This window comes from Balaenoptera ricei, chromosome 11 (genome assembly GCF_028023285.1).
Source record: "Balaenoptera ricei isolate mBalRic1 chromosome 11, mBalRic1.hap2, whole genome shotgun sequence".
NCBI classification, from domain to species: Eukaryota; Metazoa; Chordata; class Mammalia; order Artiodactyla; family Balaenopteridae; genus Balaenoptera; species Balaenoptera ricei.
The window spans coordinates 29,181,721-29,206,102 of NC_082649.1; the positions used below are offsets into that span (position 1 = coordinate 29,181,721).

Sequence of the window (24,382 nt, forward strand, 5' to 3'; positions counted from 1 at the left end):
CCACAACTAGAGGGCCTGCGCACCGCAACTACTGAGCCCGCCCGCCACAACTACAGAGAAGCCCGCATGCCACACAGAGATCCCGCATGCTGCAACTAAGACCCAATGCAGCCAAATAAATTAATTAAAAAAAAAAAAAACCTCACACTAAAGACCTATTGATCTCAGCACCTTTTACCTAATACATCATGTCCAATTTTCAACAAAAAATTACACGTCATGCTTTTAGAAGGCAAGAAAAACACAAAGACAAAGCAGGAATCAGAGTCAGACTCAAGTATAACATGCATTTTGAAATCAAACAGGGAATTGTACATAACTATAATATATGTTAAGGGTGATAATGGAAAAAAACAGATAACATGCAAGAACAGATGTATAAGGTAAGCAGATAGAGACTCTAAGATAAACAATCAAAAGGAAATGCTAGAAATCAAAAAACACTGTAACAGAAGTAAAGGATGCCATTGGTGGGCTCATCTACCAACTAGACACCACCAAGGACAGATTCAAGAAGCTTGAAGATAGGTCAACAGAAACTTCTCGAACTAAAATACAAAAAATAATAATTTTTGAAAAAACAAAACAGAACATCCAAGAACTGTGAAACAATTTCAAAAGATATAGGGACTCCCCTGGTGGTGCAGTGGATAAGACTTTACGCTCTCAATGCAGGGGGCCCAGGCTCAATCCCTGGTCAGGTAACTAGATCCCACATGCATGCTGCAACTAAGAGTTCACATGCCACAACTAAGAGTTCACATGCCACAACTAAGGAGACTGCGTGCCACAACTAAAGAGCTGGCAAGCCACAACTAAGGATCCCGCAAGTCGCAACTAAGGAGCCCGCCTGCCACAACTAGGGAGCCCACATGCTGCAACTAAGGAGCCAGCAAGCCACAACTAAGACCCAGTGCAACCAGATAAATAAATAAATAGCTATTTTTAAAAAAGATATAACATATGCATAATTGGAATATCAGATAAGGAAGAAGGAAGAAACAAGACAGAAGACATAAATGAAGTAATAATGGTGGAGAATTTTCCAAAATTAGTAACATATACCAAACCACACATCCAGGAAGCTCAAACACAAAGAATGTGGGAAAGCCTACACCTATGCATACCACATTCAAACCAAAGACAGAAAAAATCTTGAATTAAGCCATAAGAAAAAAACACCTTACCAACAGAGGAACAGGGATAAGCATTACAGCAGGCTTCTCTTCAGAAACAATCAAGCAAGAAGGAAATAGAGTAAACTACTTAAAGTATCGAAAGAAAAATACTACCAACTTAAAGGTCTATATTCAGTGAAATTATCCTTCAAAAGTAAAGGATAAAGACTTTCTCACACAAACAAAAAACAAAAATTCATTGCCAACGGACCTGCCATGAAAGAAATGATAACAGAAGTTCTTCAAATAGAAGGAAAATTATACAGGTCAAAAACTCGACCCTATATAAAGAGTGAAGGCAAAGGAATAAATGAAGATAGAACAAAATCTTTCACTTTTCTTACTCCTAATTGATCGAAAAGATCACTGTTTAAAATAATAATAGTAACAATGTATTGGGTGATTTTTAGCATATAGATAAGTGAATGAATGACAGCAATATCATAAAGGACAAAGGGGGAGTTGGGAATACTCTATGGTACCTGCCTTACACATGAAGTGGGACAGTGTTATTTAAAGGTGAACTTAGATTAGTAATACATGTATATAGCAAACTCTAGGGCAACTACTAAAAGATTTTTTTAATATAAAAAGAGAGGACATAAAATGGAATCATATAAAATGTTCAACTGAAACCAGAGAAAACAGAAAAATAGGGAAAAAACAATGAAATCAAAATTGGTTATTTGAAAAGATCAATAAAATTTATAAATCTCTAGGAAGACTGATCAAGAAGGAAAAAAAAAAAAAAGACCCAGATTACCAATATGAAGAATAAAAAAAGGAATATCACCAGAGACTTCACATTAATTTTAAAAATAATAAGGGAAAACTATAAACAAGATACACATGAAGGGGACTTCCCTGGTGGCGCAGTGGATAAGACTCCACGCTCCCAATGCAGCGGGTCTGGGTTCAATCCCTGGTCAGGGAACTAGATCCCACGTGCATGATGCAACTAAGAGTTCACATGCCACAACTAAGGAGCCCACGTGCTGCAACTAAGACCTGGTGCAACCAAGTAAATAAATATTAAAAAAAAAAAAAGATACACATGAAGAAAACCTCAAAGTTTTGGTAGTTTGATATAATCTGAATAACTATTTTTTAAATTGAGTCTGTAGTTAAAAAATCTTCCAAAAACAGAAATCCCAAGGCCCAGATGTTTTCCCTGGCAAATTCTACCAAACATTTAAAGAAGAAATCTGCCAATTCTACACGGTGAGATACTACTATACACCTATTAAAATGGATAAAATACCACGAAGATGTGAAGCAACTGACACTCTAGTATATTGCTGGTGACAATAAAAAAAAAAAAAGGTATAGACACTCAGGAAAAGAGTTCGGCAGTTTCACATAAAGTTAAACATACACTTACCATATGACTCCTAGCTACACATACTCTGGAGAAGTAAAACTTACGCCGACATAAAAACCTATGCACAAATGTTTACAGCAGCTCTGTTCTCAACTGCCACAAACTAGAAAAATCCCAATGCCCTTCAATGGACAAACGGACTTAAAAAAAAAAAAAACTGGTACAGTCATACAATGCAATACTACCCATACGAAGTGCCTCTGGTTAATGCTGGAAATGCTCCCAAGAAACAGAGAAAAGGCTGAATTGCTTGATAGGTATCAATACCACCGATTGAGGTCTGCAGCTGCAGTTGACTGCCATTTCAAGATAATTGAATCCAGGGTAAGAATTATCGTTAAATTAAAAAAAAGAAAGAAAGAAAGAAAAAGAGGAAATTTGTGAAGCTGTCACTGCAGCTGTGCCAGCATAGCGAAAACCATGCACTTTTTATTTCATACTGAAAATACAAGTTTTAATTCAGGATTGCTATAAGAAAGGCATACCTATAGACTCTAATATGATTCAAGAAAAAAAGCGAAGTCATTACATGACAACTTAAAGCAAGAGGAAGGTGAAGGATCAAAAGCTGGAGAATTTAATGCCAACAAAGGATGGTTTGTTAATTTTAGAAAGAGGTCTGGCTTTAAAAATGCCAAGATAACAGGAGAAACAGCTTCTGCTGACCAAGAGAAAGCAGAAGAGTTCCCAAATGCCATTAAGAAAATAATTTAGGAGAAAGGATATCTGTCTGAAAAGGTTTTTAATGCAGACAAAGGTGCCCTATTCTGGGGAAAAAAAGTCACAAAGGACATTTATTAGTGAAAAAAAGAGAAAGAGAGAGAGAAGCGACCACCAAGATTTAAGGCAGGAAGGGACAGGCTAACACTACTGTTTTGTGCAAATGCAGTCGGGTTTATGGTCAGGATTGCTCTCATCTATAAAGCTGCTAACTCCCAAGCCTTCAGTAAAAGATTAAACACAAGCTGCCAATCTTTTGGTTATAAAACAAGAAGGCCTGGATAAGAATGCAATCCAGAAAAAGGACTGGGGACTTCCGTGGTGGCGCAGTGGTTAAGAATCCACCTGCCAATGCAGAGGACGTGGGTTCGAGCCCTAGTCCGGGAAGATCCCACATGTCGCGGAGCAACTAAGCCCGTGCACCACAACTACTGAGCCTGCACTCTAGAGCCCGCGAGCCACAACTACTGAAGCCCGCGTGCCTAGAGCCCGTGCTCCGCAACAAGAGAAGCCACCGCAATGAGAAGCCTGCGCACCGCAATGAGAGCAGCCCCAGCTCACCGCAACTAGAGAAAGTCAGCAGGAAGCAACAAAGAGGAAAGAAAGGAAGGGAGGGAGGGAGAAAGCGAGAAAGCAGGAAAGCAAGCAAGCAAGAAAGAAATCTTGCCAGTAAAGGACTACTTTTTTTTTTAACATCTTTATTGGAGTATAATTGCTTTACAGTGTTGTGTTAGTTTCTGCTGTATAACAAAGTGAATCAGCTATATGCATACGTATATCCCCATATCCCCTCCCCCTCATGCGTCTCCCTCCCACCCTCCTTATCCCACCCCTCTAGGTGGTGGCAAAGCACTGAGCTGATCTCCCTGTGCCAAGCAAAGACTACTTTTTAAAGTTCTTTTGATATTGGACAATGTCCCCTGGCCACCCAGAACCCCATGAGTTCAACAACGAAGGCATCGGAGTTACCTACATGCCCCTGAACACAATGGCTCCAATTCAGCCTCTAGATCAGGGGGTCAAAGGAGCTTTAAGGCTCATCGCACATAGTACTCTACAGAAAAGATTGCCAATACTTATCGAAGAGGACCTCCATAGAGAGATCATGAAAGTCTGTAATGGCACCAATGAAGATGCCATTGTTGTTATTTAAAAAAAAAAAAAAGAAGCCGTGAAAGCCATCAAGCCCGAAACAATAAATTCCCACTGGAGAAAACTGTGTCCAGTTGTTGTACATGACTTCACAGCATCTACAACAGAGCCAGTCAAGGAAATCCTGAAAGAGTATAGATATGGCAAAAAAAGGTGGAGGGTGAAGGGTTTCAAGGTATGGATCTTGGAGAAATTCAAGAGCTAACAGACACCACACCAGAGGAATTAACAGAAGACGACTTGAAGGAGATGAATGCTTCCAAACGAAACAATGAGAAAGATGACATAAAAACAGCAGTGCCAGGAAACAAACTGACAAATTTGTTTATTGATAATCTGGCAGAAGGGTTCTGATTATTCAATAATGCTTTTGACTTCTTTTACAAGATGGATCCTTCTAGGATACAGGCACTGAAACTAAAGCAAACTGTGGAGGAAGGATTGGTACCTACAGAAACATTTTTAGAAAAATGAAAAAGCAAAAAAAAGTCACACAAAAATCATATTTCCGTAATGTTATACCAAGCATTCCTGCCTCTCCTGCATCCCCTTCCAACTCTTCCGTCTCTGCCACCCAAGACAGCAAGACCAACTGCTCTTCTTCCTCCACCTCCTCACAGCCTACCCAACGTGAAAAGAAGGATAAAGACCTTTATGATTATCCACTTCCACTTAAGGAACAGTAAATAATCATCATGCCTTACAGTTAATAAACTTACCTGTTGTGTGTGTCTTCACGTGAAAAATCTCATAACTGTACAGCAAGAAATGTATGAGACGTTTCTGTGTCATCATCATCACCATCACCTAAGTATTCATCATGTAGAACATAGTGTGCAAGTCTTGTATTGAAGTAGATAGCCAGTCCTTACATAGGCATGGGTGATATTTAATATAAAGTTAATGTCTTAGTTTTCTTACTGTTTTATAACTTGGCTTTCAAAGAATTACATTACCATACAGTACACCTATCTCTCTCATAATTGGAGAAACTGTATATTAGCCTATCATCACAGGTGGTTTTTTTTTTAATATAACAATATTTACATACTGTATTGTGAATATGACTGCAATATCGTATGCCATAATTTTATAACAATTTATTCACTCGTGTAAAGGCTAGGCTACCATAAAGCATTAATATTGCTGCTTCTTTGTTATCAATGTATGAATCATTATACCTATAAATAAATACGAATTCATTTTTCACATTATCTTTTCATTTTTGATGTCTAATGTTAGTAATACATATAACATCTATGGTGTTTTGTATCATATAAGACAATATTGACGTAGCTACTGATAGACAATTCATCTTGTAAGCCGATGACATAAATTTATATCAATAAATACAGTACAGTACTAATAAATGCATTTTCTCTTCTTTATGATTTTCTTAAAAACATTTTCTTTTCCCTAGCTTCCTTTATTATAAAAATGCAGTATGTAGTACATATAACATACAAAATATGTGAAAATAAACTGTTTATGTTATTTGTAGACCTCCCAGTCAACAGCAGGCTATTAGTAAAGTTTGGGGGGAGTCAAAAGTTATATGCAGATTTTCAACTTTGCAAGGGGTCGGCGCCCCTAACCCCTGCACTGTTCAAGAGTCAACTGTATATGTGAAGTATGAACCAAATCTGTAAAATACATTTATTTTCTAAGACCTAAAACACATCAAAATAACTATTCACTCTGTACAAGTTTATGGGCCATTTTTGTCATTCTTTATCCTCCCTGTATTTTCTAAACTTCCTAAGATGAACAGTTTTATATTCAGAAAGATGTCACTAACGTTAGTATCCCATAGTGGACTGTATATACAGAATGTTACTGTGGCAGAACCCCAAATATGCAAAACTGTGTTCCTTATTGTAATGTCACTCTTTCCCAGTGAGGGTTTCATTCCAAGGTGATACAGGAGGGTATCTGATGTTTTGTCCCACAATATACACCAAAACATTTCACCTAGTTATAGAGCCAGTTAGAGCCATGTGGGATATGTTTCAACCATAAAGGAATCATTAAAAAGTCATAAATCCCATCCGCCCTACTCTCTGATAGAATTCTATAATTCTGTTACCAAACCAAACTCAATACAAAAAAGTTAACACCAATTTTCCAAGATCACCTTATTATCTTAGAAACCACAGATTCCATAAAACAAGTCATACGGAACAAGAAATCCTGACTTACAAATGCACTGTTTTTCAAGTTCCTGACTATTTGCTCAACTTAAAAGTGCTATCTGCCCCTAGCCATCAATTTAATTATAATGTCTATATTCAGATGTAAGAATTGTTAAGTACTTCAGTGTATTTTATAATAGCTTCACATACTATATGCATATATACAATATACACTATACTACATAAATTATACAAAATGTTCCTCAAAATATTAGAGTAAGTTATAAAGGTTTTGGCAAAAAATATGTTCCAGCAGTAAATGTCAGTTCAGTACAATGAATTCCTCCTTAAATAACATTAAATTACTCTTTATTTTGCTCATCTTGCAGAATTATACTGAGTTAACTTTCATATATTTTATCCACTTTATTTTAACAAAACCTTTATTCTGAAGTCCAACTTTCAACGCAGTCCATGTTTTTTCCAGTAAAATTAACTTATTCATTAAAAATCAGTTTGTTGTAAGAGCTAATTTTATATACATGTTAGAGTAGCATTCTATTCTTAATTTTTCTCAGATAATCAAACTATATTAAAAAACACTAACATCTCATTTATTAGAGCTAAATAAACCAGATCCTTCTGAAGTCAGTAAACTTCAAAATAAATTCATCCTAGATATTTGGGGCTATTTTTGCCAATATATGAATAACCATCCTAATACCAAAGACTGAAATTATATATATTTAACTGATCAGTTCTACTAAGTCATCTCAAATGGCACTAGCACTTGCATGGTTAACTCATCCAGCAATCCATTTCCAAAGCGTCTCAAAAGATTTAATACTTCAAAGAAGCCTCATCAGGATGAGCAATGAAAAATCAACTGGAGCCACAAGAGATTACAGAATACACAAAGAGATCTGCCAATTCAACATTCTAAAAAGAGATGTTGCAGAGTTGGGTCAGACTCAGCAGCCCAGAGGCATGTGAGAACTTATGAAACTAGGCTGGTTCTTGGAGAGACTATAAAGTTCCAAGCCTAAAAATCTCAATGAAACGGATAAATTTCTATTTTAAAGAAAAACTAATTACTCAAGAGATTTTTTAAAAAATCAACAGATCAATAATCCAGGAATAAAATCAGAAAGTGGTCTAAAAAAAAATGACCTCAAAAAAGTTACCAAAAATAGTTTGTTTTAAAGGTTAATTCTTTCAAAACTACTATAGAACACAAAACAAGCCCACAAACCTTCACTATTTTAAAATAATCAGTATTTGAAACAATTTGAATGTTATCAAGACCAAAGATTGCAGCCAGAAATGTACTTTCAAATAGATAAGGTTCTAAGTAAAATGTCAACAAACAATTCAAATGCATAGTTAGATAATTAGCTACCACAACTAAGCAAGGTCTATCATGGGATAGATTTAATCTTGGAAAATCTAATTTATCATATAAATAGATGTAATACGAAAAACCACATGATCCACAGATTTTAAAATAAGCATTCAATAAAAATTAGCCTTTGTGTGTGTGTCTGTGTGAACCTGATCCCTCTCGTCACCGTAAAAAGCCTATAGCATGAGGTCTTAACCTCAAGCTTTGCCCTAGAAAACATAAGCTTTGAGGCTAAAATAGCAATTCAGTTTCTCTCAGGATAACTAGATTTAGAACATGTAAATTCAGAACTAATTTATATTAGGGTAATGGTTCTCAACCAAGATAATTCTGCCCCATAGGGGACACTCTGGAATGTCTGGAGACATTTTTGGTTGTTACAACTCAGGGAATTCTACTGGCATCTACTGGGTAGAGGCTAGGGATGTTGCCTTAGCACCGATGAAAACACAGGACAGCCCCTCAACAACAAGTAATTTCTGGCCCAAAATGTCAACACAAAACTGCCAGTGTTGAAAAGCTGTGTAAAAGGGGAACATGTTACATACAGATTTTCATCTCATACCATATCCCGCAAATTCTAATTGAATAAAAAAGAACACAATACACACACACACACACACACACAAACACACACACACTTTCAAACAAAAGGAAGGAAGTGGACAGGAGGGAGGGAAGGAAATGGAAGTGAATATCAAAATTATGGAGAAAAAAGAAATTTCTAAACTAAAGCAAACAAGTTGAAAACTGGGAATAAATATTTGTAGCAAACAAGACAAAGAATTAAGAGTATTTGTTAGAACCGAAAAGAAAAATATGAAAACCTAGAATGAAAAACAAGTAAAAGAAAGTGAAGTATTTAAAAAGTACACTAAGCCACTCTAAGAACTTAAACCTCACTTTAAAACAAAACAAAACAACATTTTTACTTAACAACTTGGCTGCAGGAAGGGATGGGGGGTAGTGTCGGTGGAGTATTTTTTTTAAACACAATTTTTTTTTTAACATCTTTACTGGAATATAATTGCTTTACAATGGTGTGTTAGTTTCTGCTTTATAACAAAGTGAATCAGCTATACGTATACATATGTCCCCATATACCCTCCCTTTTGCATCTCCCTCCCACCCTCCCTATCCCACCCCTCTAGATGGTCACAAAGCATGGAGCTGATCTCCCTGTGCTATGCAGCTGCTTCCCACTAGCTGTCTATTTTACATTTGGTAGTGTATATATGTCAATGCTACTCTCTCACTTTGTCCCAGCTTACCCTTCCCCCTCCCTGTGCCCTCAAGTCCATTCTCTATGTCTGCATCTTTATTCCTGTCCTGCCCCTAGGTTCATCAGAACCTTTTTTTTTTTTATTCCATATATACGTGTCAGCATACGGTATTTGTTTTTCTCTTTCTGACTTACTTCATTCTGTATGACAGACTCTAGGTCCATCCACCTCACTACAAGTAACTCAATTTCATTTCTTTTTATGGCTGAGTAATATTCCATTGTATATATGCGCCACATCTTCTTTATCCATTCATCTGTCGATGGACACTTAGGTTGCTTCCATGTGCTGGCTATTGTAAATAGTGCTGCAATGAACATTGTGGTACGTGACTCTTTTTGAATTATGGTTAAACACTTAATTTAAAAATAGTGATCTTTTTAAAAATAAAAATGTCTGAAAACCAGGCTTAAAACTCTTAAAATTCAGAATTTTTTAAAAAGATTATGCACAAAAATATTAATGGCAGTACTATAAAAGTTTTGACTGTTCTGCCCTCATAAACACATATTTTTTGGATAACGAAATATCACCTAATGAAAAAATAATGTAAACAATTTACACAAATTCCAAATAGGTTTGAGTTGTATGAGCAGTCACTAGGGAATGTTTACTTTGGTTTGGGTCAATACAGTACAGATAAATAGCACAATGGCATCTAATTGGGTGTGTCAAATTAACCTTATTTCTATTATAGCACTGGTTACATTAGACCACTGAGAATTAACCATTGCTTATTATAGCAAAGGTCAAAATATAGAAAGTTATACAAAAATTAACAAAAATATACTCCAATATAAGCTTTATTGCCAAAGAAGTAGTTATATGATAAAAAACACTTTAATGCTTCCACCTCTTCTTTCTTATTTAAAAAAAATTTTTTTTAATATTTTTAGTTTTTATTTTCAGGATTAAATTTTTTTTTACCATAAACCAAAAATTTTTACCAGAAATTTATTTCCAGGACTATCTTTACCATAAATGGAGAAATGAAAAACTGATGAGCATTGCTTAATGCCATTAACCAATGACATTTCATTATTTAGGTCCCCTACAGTTACCCAGGGCTATTAGTCAAAACGCTAATTACAAGCACAGTATCATCCCTAAAGTTCTTTTAACTATAGGTATAATATTATAATTTGTCATTTACTTCCTCAAGCTTGTTAAACACAGAACTGACAAGCATAAAGTTTCTTATGTTTTTCAGCAGAGATAAGTAAATCTAGTCATTCTTAAGATATCACATAGAAAACCCACCCCTCCTTTCTGTGTTTCAAATAGAGTGTGAAAGTTTGCAAAGTACCATATACTCTTACCACATATTCAAGAGGAGAAAAGCAAATGTGGCATGAGGAAGTTTTTACACAGTATTACATTCCTTTAAACATTACTAAATCAGATCAATAGGTGACAGATATCCACAAAAATACCTTAAGCAAAGTTCAAAAATGAAAAAGGATTTTAATCTCACAAAAAACTGATTAAGAATTAGCCCAAAACAAAGAAATTACCATATACATGTGATTAATGTCTCCTCCCAAAATAATAAATCCTAAAAACAACAAATATACAAAATCTATCTAAAAAGCAAATAAGTTGGAAAACTCAGTTAAATATTCCTCAGATTTTTAATCCACTATTAACTCTAAAAAAACACTAGAAATTAGTTTTAATCACATTTCAAGCCAGATTTTTTTTAAATACCAATGAATATTTGTCATGAAGTTTTACAGAACCCACCAAAAAAAAAAAAAAGAAAAAATTCTATGATACCCTACTAGATAAATGAGTAAAAGACCAATGTGTAACACACAGTTAAAATTTGTTGTCTAAGAGAAAATAGTTACCCAAATACATGAACAATGTGTAACACCAACTCACAATTTTCAGGTAATAAATATTTAAGGTTCATTTTTAAACCACACCAGGACATAATCATTTCAATTTATGTTACTTGCTCTGTCTAGCTCAACATTTTTCTCCTTTCCCAAAATGTTTTAAAAAATAATTAAGAGGAAATGCTTTGATCAATGCAAGTTTGATTCTGCCTTCTCCATATCCTGTCTGACCTTGGGTGAGTAACAATCTCTTTAACTTTAATTTCTGAATCTGAAGAATGGGAACAATGATATTTTAACCCAGAATGCTCTTGTGGGATTAAATGTTCAATAAAATGTCTAGCATTGGAAGCATTTCCTAAATGATAATAACTCGCAAAATATCAGCTAAAAAGAAATTTTAAGCTTACCAAAAAGTGGGAAGTTGCTATAAAAGACAATTTTACTCACTTTCTAAGCAGACTTAAAAAATATAATGAAGTTATACAGACAACTGCAAGAACCTATAAGAATAATCAGAATCAAGAAAAAATCTGAAGTAATTATTTGAATTTCTCTAAGCATCCACCAAAATCTCTAAGCATCTTATGTTTCTAAGCATTCACCAAAAATAAATGCATGCATACAAAAAACAATAATTTAAATTCTTAGAGTCAAAGAAGTGTTAAATGCAAATGATCCCACAACACTATCTGGCCAGGATTGAGAGCAGGGGATTATGTTTTACTCATCTTTGTATTCCCAAACCCCATCACAATGCCTGACATATAGTATGTACTCAACAGCTATTTGGAGCATTGAAATGAAAGATATTACACTGTCTAAAATTTTAAACTCTTATTTAGGGACTTCCCTGGTGGTCCAGTGGTTAAGACTCTGCACTCCCAATGCAGGGGGCCCAGGTTCGATCCCTGGTCAGGGAACTAGATCCTGCATGCTGCAACTAAGACCTGGTGCACCCAAATAAACAAATAAATATTCAAAAAACAACCTCTTATTTAGGCACAAGTATAATCATACTCAACATTCATTCAGGACTTCCCTGGTGGCGCAGTGGTTAAGAATCCGGCTGCCAATGCAGGGGACACGGGTTCGAGCCCTGGTCTGGGAAGATCCCACATGCCGCAGAGCAACTAAGCCCGTGTGCCACAACTACTGAGCCTGCACTCTGAAGCCTGCGAGCCACAACTACTGAGCCCACGTGCTGCAACTACTAAAGCCCGCGTGCCTGGCACCCATGCTCCGCAACAAGAGAAGCCACTGCAATGAGAAGCCCGCGCACCGCAATGAAGAGTAGCCCCCGCTCGCCGCAACTAGAGAAAGCCTGTGCACAGCAATGAAGACCCAACGCAGCCAAAAAAAAAAAAAAAAAAAAATTCATTCAGCAAATATTGGAGTGGCTGCTACTAAAAGGCACTTGTTCTAGGACCTGGATACAACCAAAAAAACAGCAGGGCAGGTTAAGGAGGATCAGAAATACCTATTTTCCATAACCCAAAGGACATCTCTCAGAGGAACAGTTAGGAATTCATTCTACATTTTATCGTGATTAAGAGTACCTGGATTCAGTATTTATTACTTTCTACTTCTGTGCTTGCTTTCTAATCTGTAAAATGAGAAAAATAACAGTACACAAAAATGTATATAGATTTGTTGTGAGAATTAAATGAGACGATGCTTATAAAGTGCCTAAAACTGTGCCTTAAACAGAAGTACCTAATAAATATTCACTAAATATTAACACCTGTCATAATATACTACAATCTCCCCACTAACGATTAAGCAACAGGAGTGCAAGGATCTTGCCCACCTTCTTATTGAGTGCTTCTGTCTGTGCTGATAGATACAAACGTCTCAAGAAACATTGTCAAATTTAAACCAAAGTATTTACTGACAAGATAGAATTATAATTATTATTATTATGGAAAAAACAGTGTGGAATATGATTTAAAAACTAGAAACGTTAGAACGTAGGGGGGTAAAAAAAATCACATAATAGCTATTTAACAGTCCTTCAGAACTTTTTTCTGATTAGAGACCTCACTGAAAATCCAACAAAAGATATAGACACTTTACCCAGAACAATGTCATCACACAGGTCCATGCAAAATTTTACATGTTTAAAACTGACAGGTTTCTGAAATATTTTTCCCATGTCATTTCTGAAAACTTATTCCCCAATAATTATGTCTGTGTTTTTCTTTTGAGCTCTTACCAACAGCATTCATGTCTTTGTGAAATATCACACTTAAATCTTACTTATCTCTGAAGTTAAGCATTATAAACTGAAAGAACAGGTCTCTTATTACTAAGGCCAAATTATACACTCAAGTCATTCAAATGTCAAACCAAATGTCATTCAAAAGCTTCAAATTCTCCAATACACCAACAGGCCGACTGCCAAAAAATCACAGTTTATTTAGAAGAAGAACTAAACTTCAAGCTTATTACATGCAATCTATTAAACTGAGCATTTTTTTCCATGAGAAAATATACTTGTTATTTAATTACAGTAAATTATCGCTAATTAAATATCTAATACAAAACTAATCAGATAAGGCCAAAAATGGTTTATTTACCATTAAAAAACCCTAAAATAGTTCAATTCCTTACATAACAATTTTAACTGCATAATACTTTAAAAATATTTTCATATATACTCTCGTCAGATTCACAAAAACCCTTAATATTTACATTCTAAAATTGCATTTCCCAGCTGGTAACCACCAGCCACAGGTGACTACAGAGCATGTGAATTATGGCTAGTCCAAACTAAGATGTTTTTTATATATGTAAAATACACACCAGATTCCAAAAACAGAAAAAAATGTATACTAATTAATAAGTTTTTATACTGAACATGTTGAAATAATGTATTTTCTTTAAAACAACATACCCATAATATTAAAATTAATTTCACCTTTGCTGTATTTTTCAACATGGCTATAGAAAAATTTTAATTATATATGTAATTTATCAATTTAGTATGCCTCAAAGACCATATGTATACTTGCTTCATGATACCCATTTAATATCGTATAATTTTACAGTTCAACAACATTGTTCAAGTTATTTTAAACAAACTTTCTGGAGCAAATTAAGTCTTTATGCCTAAATTTATTTAACAGGATAAATTGGAGAATCATAAAGATCTGTCTCACATGCAAAATAAGTAATTTCCCCTTTATTTATTAGAAGTATGTAACATCAATGTAACATACACAGAGTAGTCAATCTGCAGATCCACCTGGCAAGATGTTTAATATCCCAGATTACTGATTCTCTACTAAAGGGACTTAAGAGTCTCAATGAGTCATACAGAAAGGGTTAAAGAGTTCACAGTTGACCCTTGAACAACGTGGGGGTTAGGGGCGCCAACCCTCCTCACAGTTGAAAATTCAAATATAATTTACAGCCGGCCGTTCGGACGGGCGGTTCTGCATTCGCAAATTCAACCAACCACAGATACTATAGTACTATGGTATTTACTACTGAAAAAAATCCACATATAAGTGGACCTGCGAAGTTCAAACCTGTGTTATCCAATGGTCAACTGTACTTGTAAAAAGAAAGTTAGACCTCATCCACCAGAATTACTCCAAATTAAAACATTACTGAATCACAGACTTAGTGGACACACAGCAAGCTCCCAATTTTCTGCTAGTTACGAAGAGTGTTAAATTCTTTTAATAGAAGAAAATAAGTGATGGGGTCTGTGGCATCCATAAGCTCAGGGCAAGTAAGGTTATTACACATGAAAAAAAAGAATAACAAAGGAATTTTTATTTAGGCTTTAAACTGAGATTTAATCATAAGTTCAGTCGGGTTGTATAGAATACAAAGAATACAAGAAATTTAGGAAATTTTTGTGGGAAAGAGGTTATCTTGAAATTTAAAGTATAGCCTTTACGTTTCCATTTGACATTCATTCTGAAAATTCTGAACTCTCAACAGATTTATTTTCATCATTAAAGGTAATTTTTAAAATTTTTATTGGAGTATAGTTGATTTACAAAGTTGTGTTAGTTTCTGCTGTACTAAGGTAATTTTTTTAACTGCTTCATAAAATGTGTTTGATAAGAATGGTCTAATTAGTAAGTAAGTAAAAATAGAGTCTTCATCTTAAATAGCTTGCACACACACATACATATGCACACACATACACACACCCCAAAAGAGCAAGGCAAAATACTCAACAGGGTACATTCTGCTGCAGCAGAGCAGGAGTTTTAATTAAAGTCTAATAAAAAACTTTGATAGTAAAACACATTTCTAACTAATTAAAGTGTAACAAAGAATTAGAATTAAAAAACATGCAGAAGAATATACATTTGAAAGACCAACTTTAAATATGTTTCCTAAAAACATTACACGCTACTTTAGCCAAGACTGTATGGTCTCAATTTTACAAATATATGAACTTCTATACTTATAATCCAAAACAAACAATTTGGTACTTGATTATTAGGATAATCATGATAAATACATATACTCTAGGAATGGTACTCTTATAGTTAATAAAGTCAGTCTAGATGTTAGGTAAAGTTCTGGCCTCCTCAGTACTGGGGCACTGATAGACACTAAGAAGGTTAGGACACTTTTAATATTTCAGGTAAAAGGATCTTGAAGATACCAGTTCAAATGAAGGTGTGTTTTACTCTAAAGACAGTACCAGGAGTAGAGAAAAAAATATCTTGGCTACTGCCAAGTACTCACTATGTCACTGGTCAAACTTAGAGATGAACAAATCCTATTTGCCTTCCAACGCAGGAATCTATATCCTGATCTTCCTTATACTTCTCTTATTACATTTTAACATTTCTGACACTGGAATATATTTTCTTAATGTACTATGGTCCCTTTCTTATTTGGATTTCTAATGACTCACATGTTAAGTTTTATTCCTATCATGTTAATTCTTATTCCTATCACAACACTCTTAGCCAGCCCAACACTCCGATGACACTCATCAACAACTGTAGGTAAGGAGACATGGGAGCATTTACATCAGAATCTCCTGTGTGAAATTTTTAAAAATCTAGATGATTCTAATAATATGCCCAACCCCCAACACTGTTGTAAACTACCTGAGGCACCAAAACTAATATTTGTCCTAATTCTCCTAGCACCTAGCATGGCATTAATCACATTCCTCACATTAAGGCAAATACTTCTTGATTAATCTCTCATCCGAAGCTCCTTTCCTTGACAATGTGACCTTGTGATAGAACCTTTCTCTTCATGTTGGTGGTAACTGTTATTGTTACCATACTTAAAGTATTTTTCTCCTAGAAACTCCTAGTGATTAGATGCCACACAGTCACCCTCTGAGAATTACCTGGACACTGAATCATTAAAAAGAACCTGAGGGACCTTCCCTGATGGCGCAGTGGTTAATAATACACCTGCCAATGCAGGGGACATGGGTTTGAGCCCTGGTCCAGGAAGATCCCACATGCCGCAGAGCAACTAAGCCCATGCGCCACAACTACTGAGCCTACACGCCACAACTACTGAAGCCCGTGCACCTAGAGCCTGTGCTCTGTAACAAGAGAAGCCACCTCAGTGAGAAGCCCGCGCACGGCAACAAAGAGTAGCCCCTGCTCGCCGTAACTAGAGAAAGCCCACGCGCAGGAACGAAGACCCAACGCAGCCAAAAATAAATAAAATTTAAAAAGAACCTGAGCTACGTGCCACTAAAATAGATACGGGAATTCAGGATCCCATGTTAGTCATCTCTGGTTTGCAAATTAGTGGAGAAACAGTATGTGATCATGATGGAAAGTTGAATAAAGTATACAAAATTTTAAAGATTAAAAATGCAACTCTACTGGAGGCACTGAAAGGAATGATGTGGTATAAAGAGGTTCTAGGAAAGAAAGAGTCCATAACATGGCCACATGTGACACTAGATCAACATTTTAGGCTAGATATCAATTTAGAATAATGAATTTTTAAAAAGCAGAGTTTCTTATTAGAATAAAAGCTCCTTTAAGTACAAACGACCAATAAATACACTTTCAGTTGAAAGAAAAGAGTAAGTATGAGGATAGAACATACAGGCAACTGAGGTCTTCAGAAACTATCAAACAAAAACCAAAAAACAAAAAAGAGGTAAAGTCAAATTTAGTCCAAAGGAGGAAACATTTAGGAGCCCAGAAAGAAAATACCTAACTCACTTGGTAACTCACTTGGGCTAAAACCAAGGTTAGAACTGAAAAGTGAAAGTACAGCACAGGGACTTCCCTGGTGGCGCAGTGGTTAAGAATCCACCTGCCAATGCAGGGGACAGGGGTTCGAGCCCTGGTCCAGGAAGATCCCACATGCCACAGAGCAACTGAAGCCCGTGCACCCATGCACCACAGCTACTGAAGCCCGTGTACTCTAGAGCCCGTGCTCCGCAACAAGAGAAGCCACCGCAATGAGAAGCCTGTGCATCAAAACAAAGCGAGCAGCAACGAAGACGCAAGGAGGCAGGGAGGCAGGGAGGCAGGGAACAACTAGTCTGAACATCTATCTAACATAAATCTAAAAGCTGTGGGTAGTATGGTGTGGGGGGAGTATGAGGGAGGACTGAAAAGGGCAGGTATACTCTACAAAAAACAACAAAGAAAGCTCTCTCTAATAACCAGCCTAATAACTAGCCTAACACCACTTCAGTGAAATTGTTCAGGGATCAACAATTAGTAGTACTTTCAAGTTTCTTATGCCTTACTTGCCCATTTATTATTATATTGGCAGTTATGACTATTTAACACTGTTAAGGATGGTGCGAATGTTTCTGAAACAGAAGGGTATGCTGAAACTTTGTAATCTGCTTTGCCTTGGGTGTGAAAGAAGAACAGGTGAAAAAGAAATAGCTGCAAAGAGCAGATGTATCAAATCCCTGAGACCAAATAAACAGAGGGAGCGCTAGACTGTAAGCAAGAAATATCCTCAAGCATTGAGACAGAGAATCTCCTTTCACTCCAGTTACCCAGGACCACTTGTAACACACATATAGATCCAGCTACCGATGCAGTGCCAAGCAGAAAATATATAAGATCTACAGCTTAGGAGCTCAGTATCTTGTCAATATTACTGCTTGCCACATCCTAAACAATTCCAATAACCAAGCTCACTTTTGTTCCTGGGAACAAATAGCTACCTTGTATCTCTCATAAGAAATCTGGACCCTGTCTGGTTCTGCTTCCCGGTTCCTAGGTCTTCAAGGCCTACTGCTAAAACCCATTTCCTCCCTTTTCCAAGATGCCAGCCTGAACCTCTACCTAGTACCTGCTACCCACCACCATCCCACTCCCACACCAACCTGGCCAACTCCACCTGTCTGCACACTGTCTTTTGCTACTCTTAACCCTCATGCTGAGAGGCTAACTATAGTACCTCCATCCAGATTTCCCAGGCCAGTGTTCTGGCCTCTCCATCTACAAAGAACTAATCCTGCTTGAGGTAAACCTGCCTAGTAGTTGGATATCAAATTCTACCAAGTCACAGATCCATCATGATGATTACCAATTTACCTAAATTTCAATCACATCATATTAGGTTTTATTCCCTCTTTCCTTTCTGAACACAAACTCTGAAAACTCTCAGATCTTTCACAACTTGCACCAGTTTACCTAGGAACTGCTTCTGCAGCTGTCCTATTCTCACACAAATCAAGAATCATTACACCTTTCTTTGCCTATCTTCAACCTCTTGACATGACACCACTTTTTAAATACATTAGAAAATGGTATCATACTTAAAATACACTTAATAGAGGAGAATATTCCATGACACAGGAGAGGAGGGAAAAAAATGACAGACTGGATGACTTATAAATAAAAATTTGAAGGTATTTTCAATTGGCAATATGGAATGAACCGAAGGCACTTCATGCTTTTTTTTAACTTTCTTATCTTAAATGCCTTAAAATTTAGATCATCTTATTAAGTGAATAAGACATCATTTTACTTTGCTAACCCCTCATTTAAGAGAGATATATGGCAAACTTCAGGCTAATTTCTATAGGAAAATATAAAATATTAAGAATGTGAATTTTCACCCTAAATGTGATTTTATGGAATTATAACTATTCAAAATTTGAAACACTTAGAAAAATCTGATCACGAGTGTTTACTAATTAAGGAATACAACTGATTATTAGATTTGCTAGTGATCCAACTTTGTTTCTTTTTTAAATTAATTTATTTTTTGGCTGCGTTGGGTCTTCGTTGCTGTGCATGGACTTTCTCTAGTTGCAGTGAGTGGGGGTTTCTCATTGCGGTGTCCTCTCTTGTTGTGAAGACACAGACTCTAGGCTCGCGGGCTTCGGTAGTCGTGGCATGCAGGCTCAGTAGTTGTGGCACACAGGCTCCAGAGCGCAGGCTCAGTAGTTGTGGTGCACAGGCTTAGTTGCTCCGCGGCATGTGGGATCTTCCTGGACCAGGGCTCAAACCTGTGTCCCCTGCATTGGCAGATGGATTCTTAACCACTGCGCCACCAGGGAAGTCCAATCCAACTTTGAAACAAAAATTTCCTAATATTCCTCTTTCATGCTCAGGATTAGTTTAATTGAAGTAAATCCTGAAATTGAAAGGTAAGCTGCCAGGAGGCAATTTCCAGTTGCCACTACTTATTTGTATGAATCACAATTTTATCCAAAGAGTGAATCAAAGAAAAGAAATAAATCACTGTATTACAGAAGTACACATATTATATCTAAACCAAGTATATATTTCTGCCCATTAACTGCCTCATAATTTAAACATGTTGATTTATTATATGTGAGGTGGTAAAAAATAATTTAAACTAAAAAGTTCATAACCTTATCTAAAATTAAGAGAAATTCAATCCTTAAAATCTGCTTACTTTTTCAGAAATAAAAATTTATATATAGTAACACTTCGTGCCATTTGCTTTCTGTCTTATTCCACTCCAAAATGTAGATCTGTACTTTTGGAATAAGAAATATAAGTATTGCCTTTCCATCTTTTTCAAGCTCTCCCCAATTCTTCCACACGGAAGGCCTCAAATTTCCTTATGATAAGCATTCTTCCACATTTAATAAATGCAGAAACTAAAAACAGTGCTTTAGTTTAAGATAAAATTCAAATAAGTCTCTACTAACACTCATCCCACTTAGTTTTTCCTAAACTTACTACCAATAATGAACTTTCTCACAGTATACCGAATTTTGAAAGTTATCTTCCTGTTTTTGCATTGGTACAAAATCATCTCATCCCGCTGGTCCCTCAAAGACAATATCATGCTTCTAACAAAGGTCAAACATTGAGAATTGTTTTTTCAAGTTGGTGCAAGATTTAGGGAAATTCATTTGAAAATGAAAATAATAGCAACCAACATTGGCACTGTTCTAAGCACTTTACAAGTATTAACTCATTCAATCCTCCTAACAACCTATAAGGTTGATAGTTTTATCCCATTTATAGATTAAGAAACTGAAGCTCAGTCACAACAGCTAGTAGGTAGAAGAGCCAGGATCTGACCTTAAACTGTCCCAGTTCAGAGCCCAAGCACGCTCTTAACTCTCTAGCTGTACCACCTAAATGTTAAGAACCATCACTTAATAGGTATCCAAGTTATTTCGAAACAAAGAAATTAAAGATTTTTCATTTCGTGATGAACTAGATAAAATACCATGTAAATATTTTAAGCTATCGTCTTAAATCATAAGAAATAAAGACTTCTGACAGCAAAACCAAGTATGTTAGATTAATATTAAAGAAAAAACTCCCTTTAAATGATTTTGATAATTTTATTATGAATACATGACCAATAAATTTAAAGTACACATTCATATGACAATATCTGACAAATACCTCACAAAAATTAATTGCAAATGCACCCAAGTAATCAACCTTTAAAACACATTTCTGGGTAGTCAAGTTGAGAGTGTACAAACATCACACTTTACCGAGATAATCCGGCAACTCACCTAACTAGAACACAGCAAAGTCACTGAGAAAAGGCCTCCGAACCATCAAAATAAATACTCCAATGTCCATGTATTGATACTCACTTTTCTCAAAAGAGGATCTCACAACTAAATAAGGGTCAACTCATTTTTACCCTTAGGCAGAATTACAAATTTGATTTCCGGAGGAAAAAATGGCGTAGAAAAATGACCAGTGGGAAGGTGAAGGGGGGGACACTGATCACAGTGACAAGCACATCCAATAGAGAAGCAGAAAAATGCTTAGTTAATAACTTCAAAATGCAAAGAAATCTGATCTACAGTCCTATATACAATCCAACAGATCCTCACGGCACCACAGTTAACTGATGGTCACAAATGATGACCCTGGGTCATCAAAAGATTTAATTATATTCTGCATCCTACTTAAAACAGAAAAGAATACCATATTTAATTTTAGTATGATTTTCACTCAAAGTCGTTTTATAATTTGAAGCTTAGAGGACAAACCCTCAATTACCCAGTAAGCTCAACTAATAAATTAGAAAGAAATTAATTGGAAAGTTCCAAATAGCAAAGGTTTCACTGTTTCTAAGTTTAAGAGCACTATGTGTACAAAAGTTAACCTGAAAGCAAAAGGGAGACAGGAGAGCACAGAAGTAGAAAGTCTAAGAAAACACAGAAGAGCTAGGCGACTGTCTATAAACGCTATCTTTAAGGCATTTCACACAAAACAATGTGTGGGCAGTAGGTGCCACATCAGCAGTACTCTGTATTTGTCCTGCTCCTAAATCATTTGTTAGTTTCATGAATTATTAATTTCATTTAATAGTCTGTTGAGATGAAGCAGTACCAACTCTTTCCTCAACTGCAAGAAGTGATAGCGTCCTTCTGGTTGCTCTACAAAACCAACACTGGGATTACTCTTACAGAGCATGCATATGCCTTACGGGGGCACACATTTGATTTAAAAAAAAAAAAAAAAGTTCTCTTTTAAACTGCTTTTCATTTTTAAAGGATTCAGGGAGATAGTGACTAGCCCACACCGAACTTTGTTATCAAAAAAATTGTTACACTCAAAAAAACTCCCTTTCAAACGAGGCTGCAACACATTCTTTCTTTGGAGCCAGAGCTCCAAACAAAAACTTTAAAGCACATAGTAAATAACATATAAGGCCTTGTACTTTTCTCCCCTTCTAGCGAGGAAGTCTAACTCCAAACAGGAAACTGCTTCTCAAAGGATTCAACGCAGAAATCCTACAAAACGCCAATCCAGTTCTCAGGAAGAGATTTAATATTTAAGTGCCAACACACTTGCCCAGGTAGAAACGGGGTAAATACTCAAGCTTCCCTGCCCTTGAGGCACCCCTTGGAAGTTTTAGCAGGGAAAAAAAAATTGCCTTTTCTAACGAACAAACTACAAAATGCTTTAAAAGGCCAATCTATACAAAGGTTCGCAGAAGATAAAGAAGTTGAAAGTGCTAGTTTGTCAAGTTTTTCGATCACCCTCCCCCATCCCACCAGGATCGGGGAGGAAAGAAGGGGCTAAGGAAGAAGGGAGGTTCGGGGCTGAGCGGAGCTAGGCGCGGGGCGAGGTGATCGGGCGCCCCCCCCCCCATCCCCTCACCTTTCCCGGGACCAGGAAAAGAGGCAGAGAGGAAAGCACGAGATGGAGCACCTCTCCGCCAGAAGAGCAAGGTGGAAGGCAGGGCGAGGAGGGGCGGCGGGGAGCTAGCCGTGTGGCCGCGCAGGGACCGACCCCCGGCCCCTCCCCGCCGAGATCGAGAAGGGGAACCGCCTCCCCGAATCGGGAGCGTCCTCGAGTCCCTTACCCATGCTGGGGGCTCCCGCGGGGAGCAGCCCGGCGCCCGCCGCTCCTCCTCCGGCTGCTCGCGCGGCCGCTCCGGCGGCAGGAGGCGGGCCCTCCGGTCGGCTCTAGCCCGGCTGAGCTCAGGCGGGGCAAGAAGGCGCCTCCATCCGCCCGCGGCGTTCCCCGGCCAGTCCCGTCCGCGCCGGCTGGAGCGCCCTCCCCCGCCCGCCCAGCCGGCGGCTTCCCCACCCCCGGTCGCTCCCGCCACGGGGTGGGACCTGCTGGTTCGTCGTGGCCGCCGGCTCCAACCCGGAGCGCCAGCCCAGCCCCGGAGCCCGCCCCCCCGCCGCTCCCTCGGCGCCTACAGTCCTTTAACGTGACGCCAAAGACTGAGGTGGAGACCGGGACAGAGGCCGGGAAGGTGCCGGGAGCTGGGCCGGGAGCAGGAAAATCTCGCGAGAATCCCCGGTCCTCCCTGCCCCGCCCCCGCCGCGTTCCGGCTCACCGCCTGCCCCCCGGCGGCTGCCAGGTGCGGTGACGTCATGGCCAGGGGTCGCTCGCCGCCCGCGTCCAGGTGCGCGGAGCGGATCGGGGAGCCGTGCAGCACAGCTGCGACCAGTCCTCCGCCCTGAAGTTCGAAGCTGCTGGGACAGGCGTGTTGTGTGGTTTGTCGCTTCAGATGGATACAGAGAGTTTTTGCTGATAGGCAAATTGAGCTTGGGTTGCCCCACTTTGCAGTGTTGCTGCAGCAGGCTTTGGGGGACCTAAAAGAAAAGACGCCGCGAGAGAGAGATGCAAGAGGACAGAAGTAGAGAGAAAAACCGCTTGCTTTCGAACTTTAGAGGTCCAGCTGCAACCAGAACCCGCGGTTTACCTTGCATAGAGGTCCAGCTGCAACCAGAACCCGCGGTTTACCTTGCAAAGTTCCGCATGAATCAGAAGCATTTCTTAGTCGGAAAAAAATCCTAGGCACAGAGTAAATTCTATTTTACAGGATTAAATTATTGGGTTCCTTTAGTCTCTGTCCGCTGAAGACCACTTTCTGAATCCCTTTTCTCTTTCGAAAGTATAGTTTAAATTGTTACCTGATGGGGAGGGGGGAGCAGGTCGGGATAGTCATGATTTGAGAGATTGCCTGGCATTTTTTTCTAGCCTGAATATGAAAAAGAGCATAGGATTATTGTAATCACACATGACACTTTCTTAGAGTTAGAAATATATATAATTAATTCAGCCAGGGACTTCCCTGGCGGTCCAGTGGTTAAGACTCTGTGCTTCCATTGCAGGGGGCATGGGTTCCATCCCCGGTAGGGGAACTAATAACCCACATGCCAAACAGCTCAAAAAGAAAAAAAAAAAAAAAAAAGTTCAGCCAACTTTTTTCCTCTACTGTTGAAGCAAACCCAGTTCCTGGACAGATGCGTGTGAGAGCAACATTTGTTGGTGCTTTTTAAAGCAATTTTGTCATTTAATTCTCACAATCATCCAGGCAAACCCGGGTTTCTGAAACTGAGCACAGCCATTTAGTTTTTGTGGGACTTTGGATAAATTAACCTCACTGGAT

General features: G+C 37.8%; 1 protein-coding gene and 1 non-coding gene across 2 annotated transcripts in view; one reads left to right on the forward strand and one right to left on the reverse strand.

Moving 5' to 3' along the window:
- Positions 1 to 23,143, reverse strand: part of CD2AP (CD2 associated protein) — a 111,394-nt gene extending 88,251 nt beyond the window's left edge. Inside the window, exon 1 of the mRNA XM_059938542.1 lies at positions 22,841 to 23,143. Within this exon, the coding sequence (XP_059794525.1) occupies positions 22,841 to 22,844 (4 nt within the window). The 5' untranslated portion in view covers positions 22,845 to 23,143. The remainder of the gene's footprint in view (positions 1 to 22,840) is intronic.
- On the forward strand, positions 11,940 to 12,012 carry TRNAG-CCC (transfer RNA glycine (anticodon CCC)). The gene has a single exon. It is a non-coding gene; the product is annotated as a tRNA-Gly (tRNA).
- Positions 23,144 to 24,382: the final 1,239 nt, after the last annotated feature.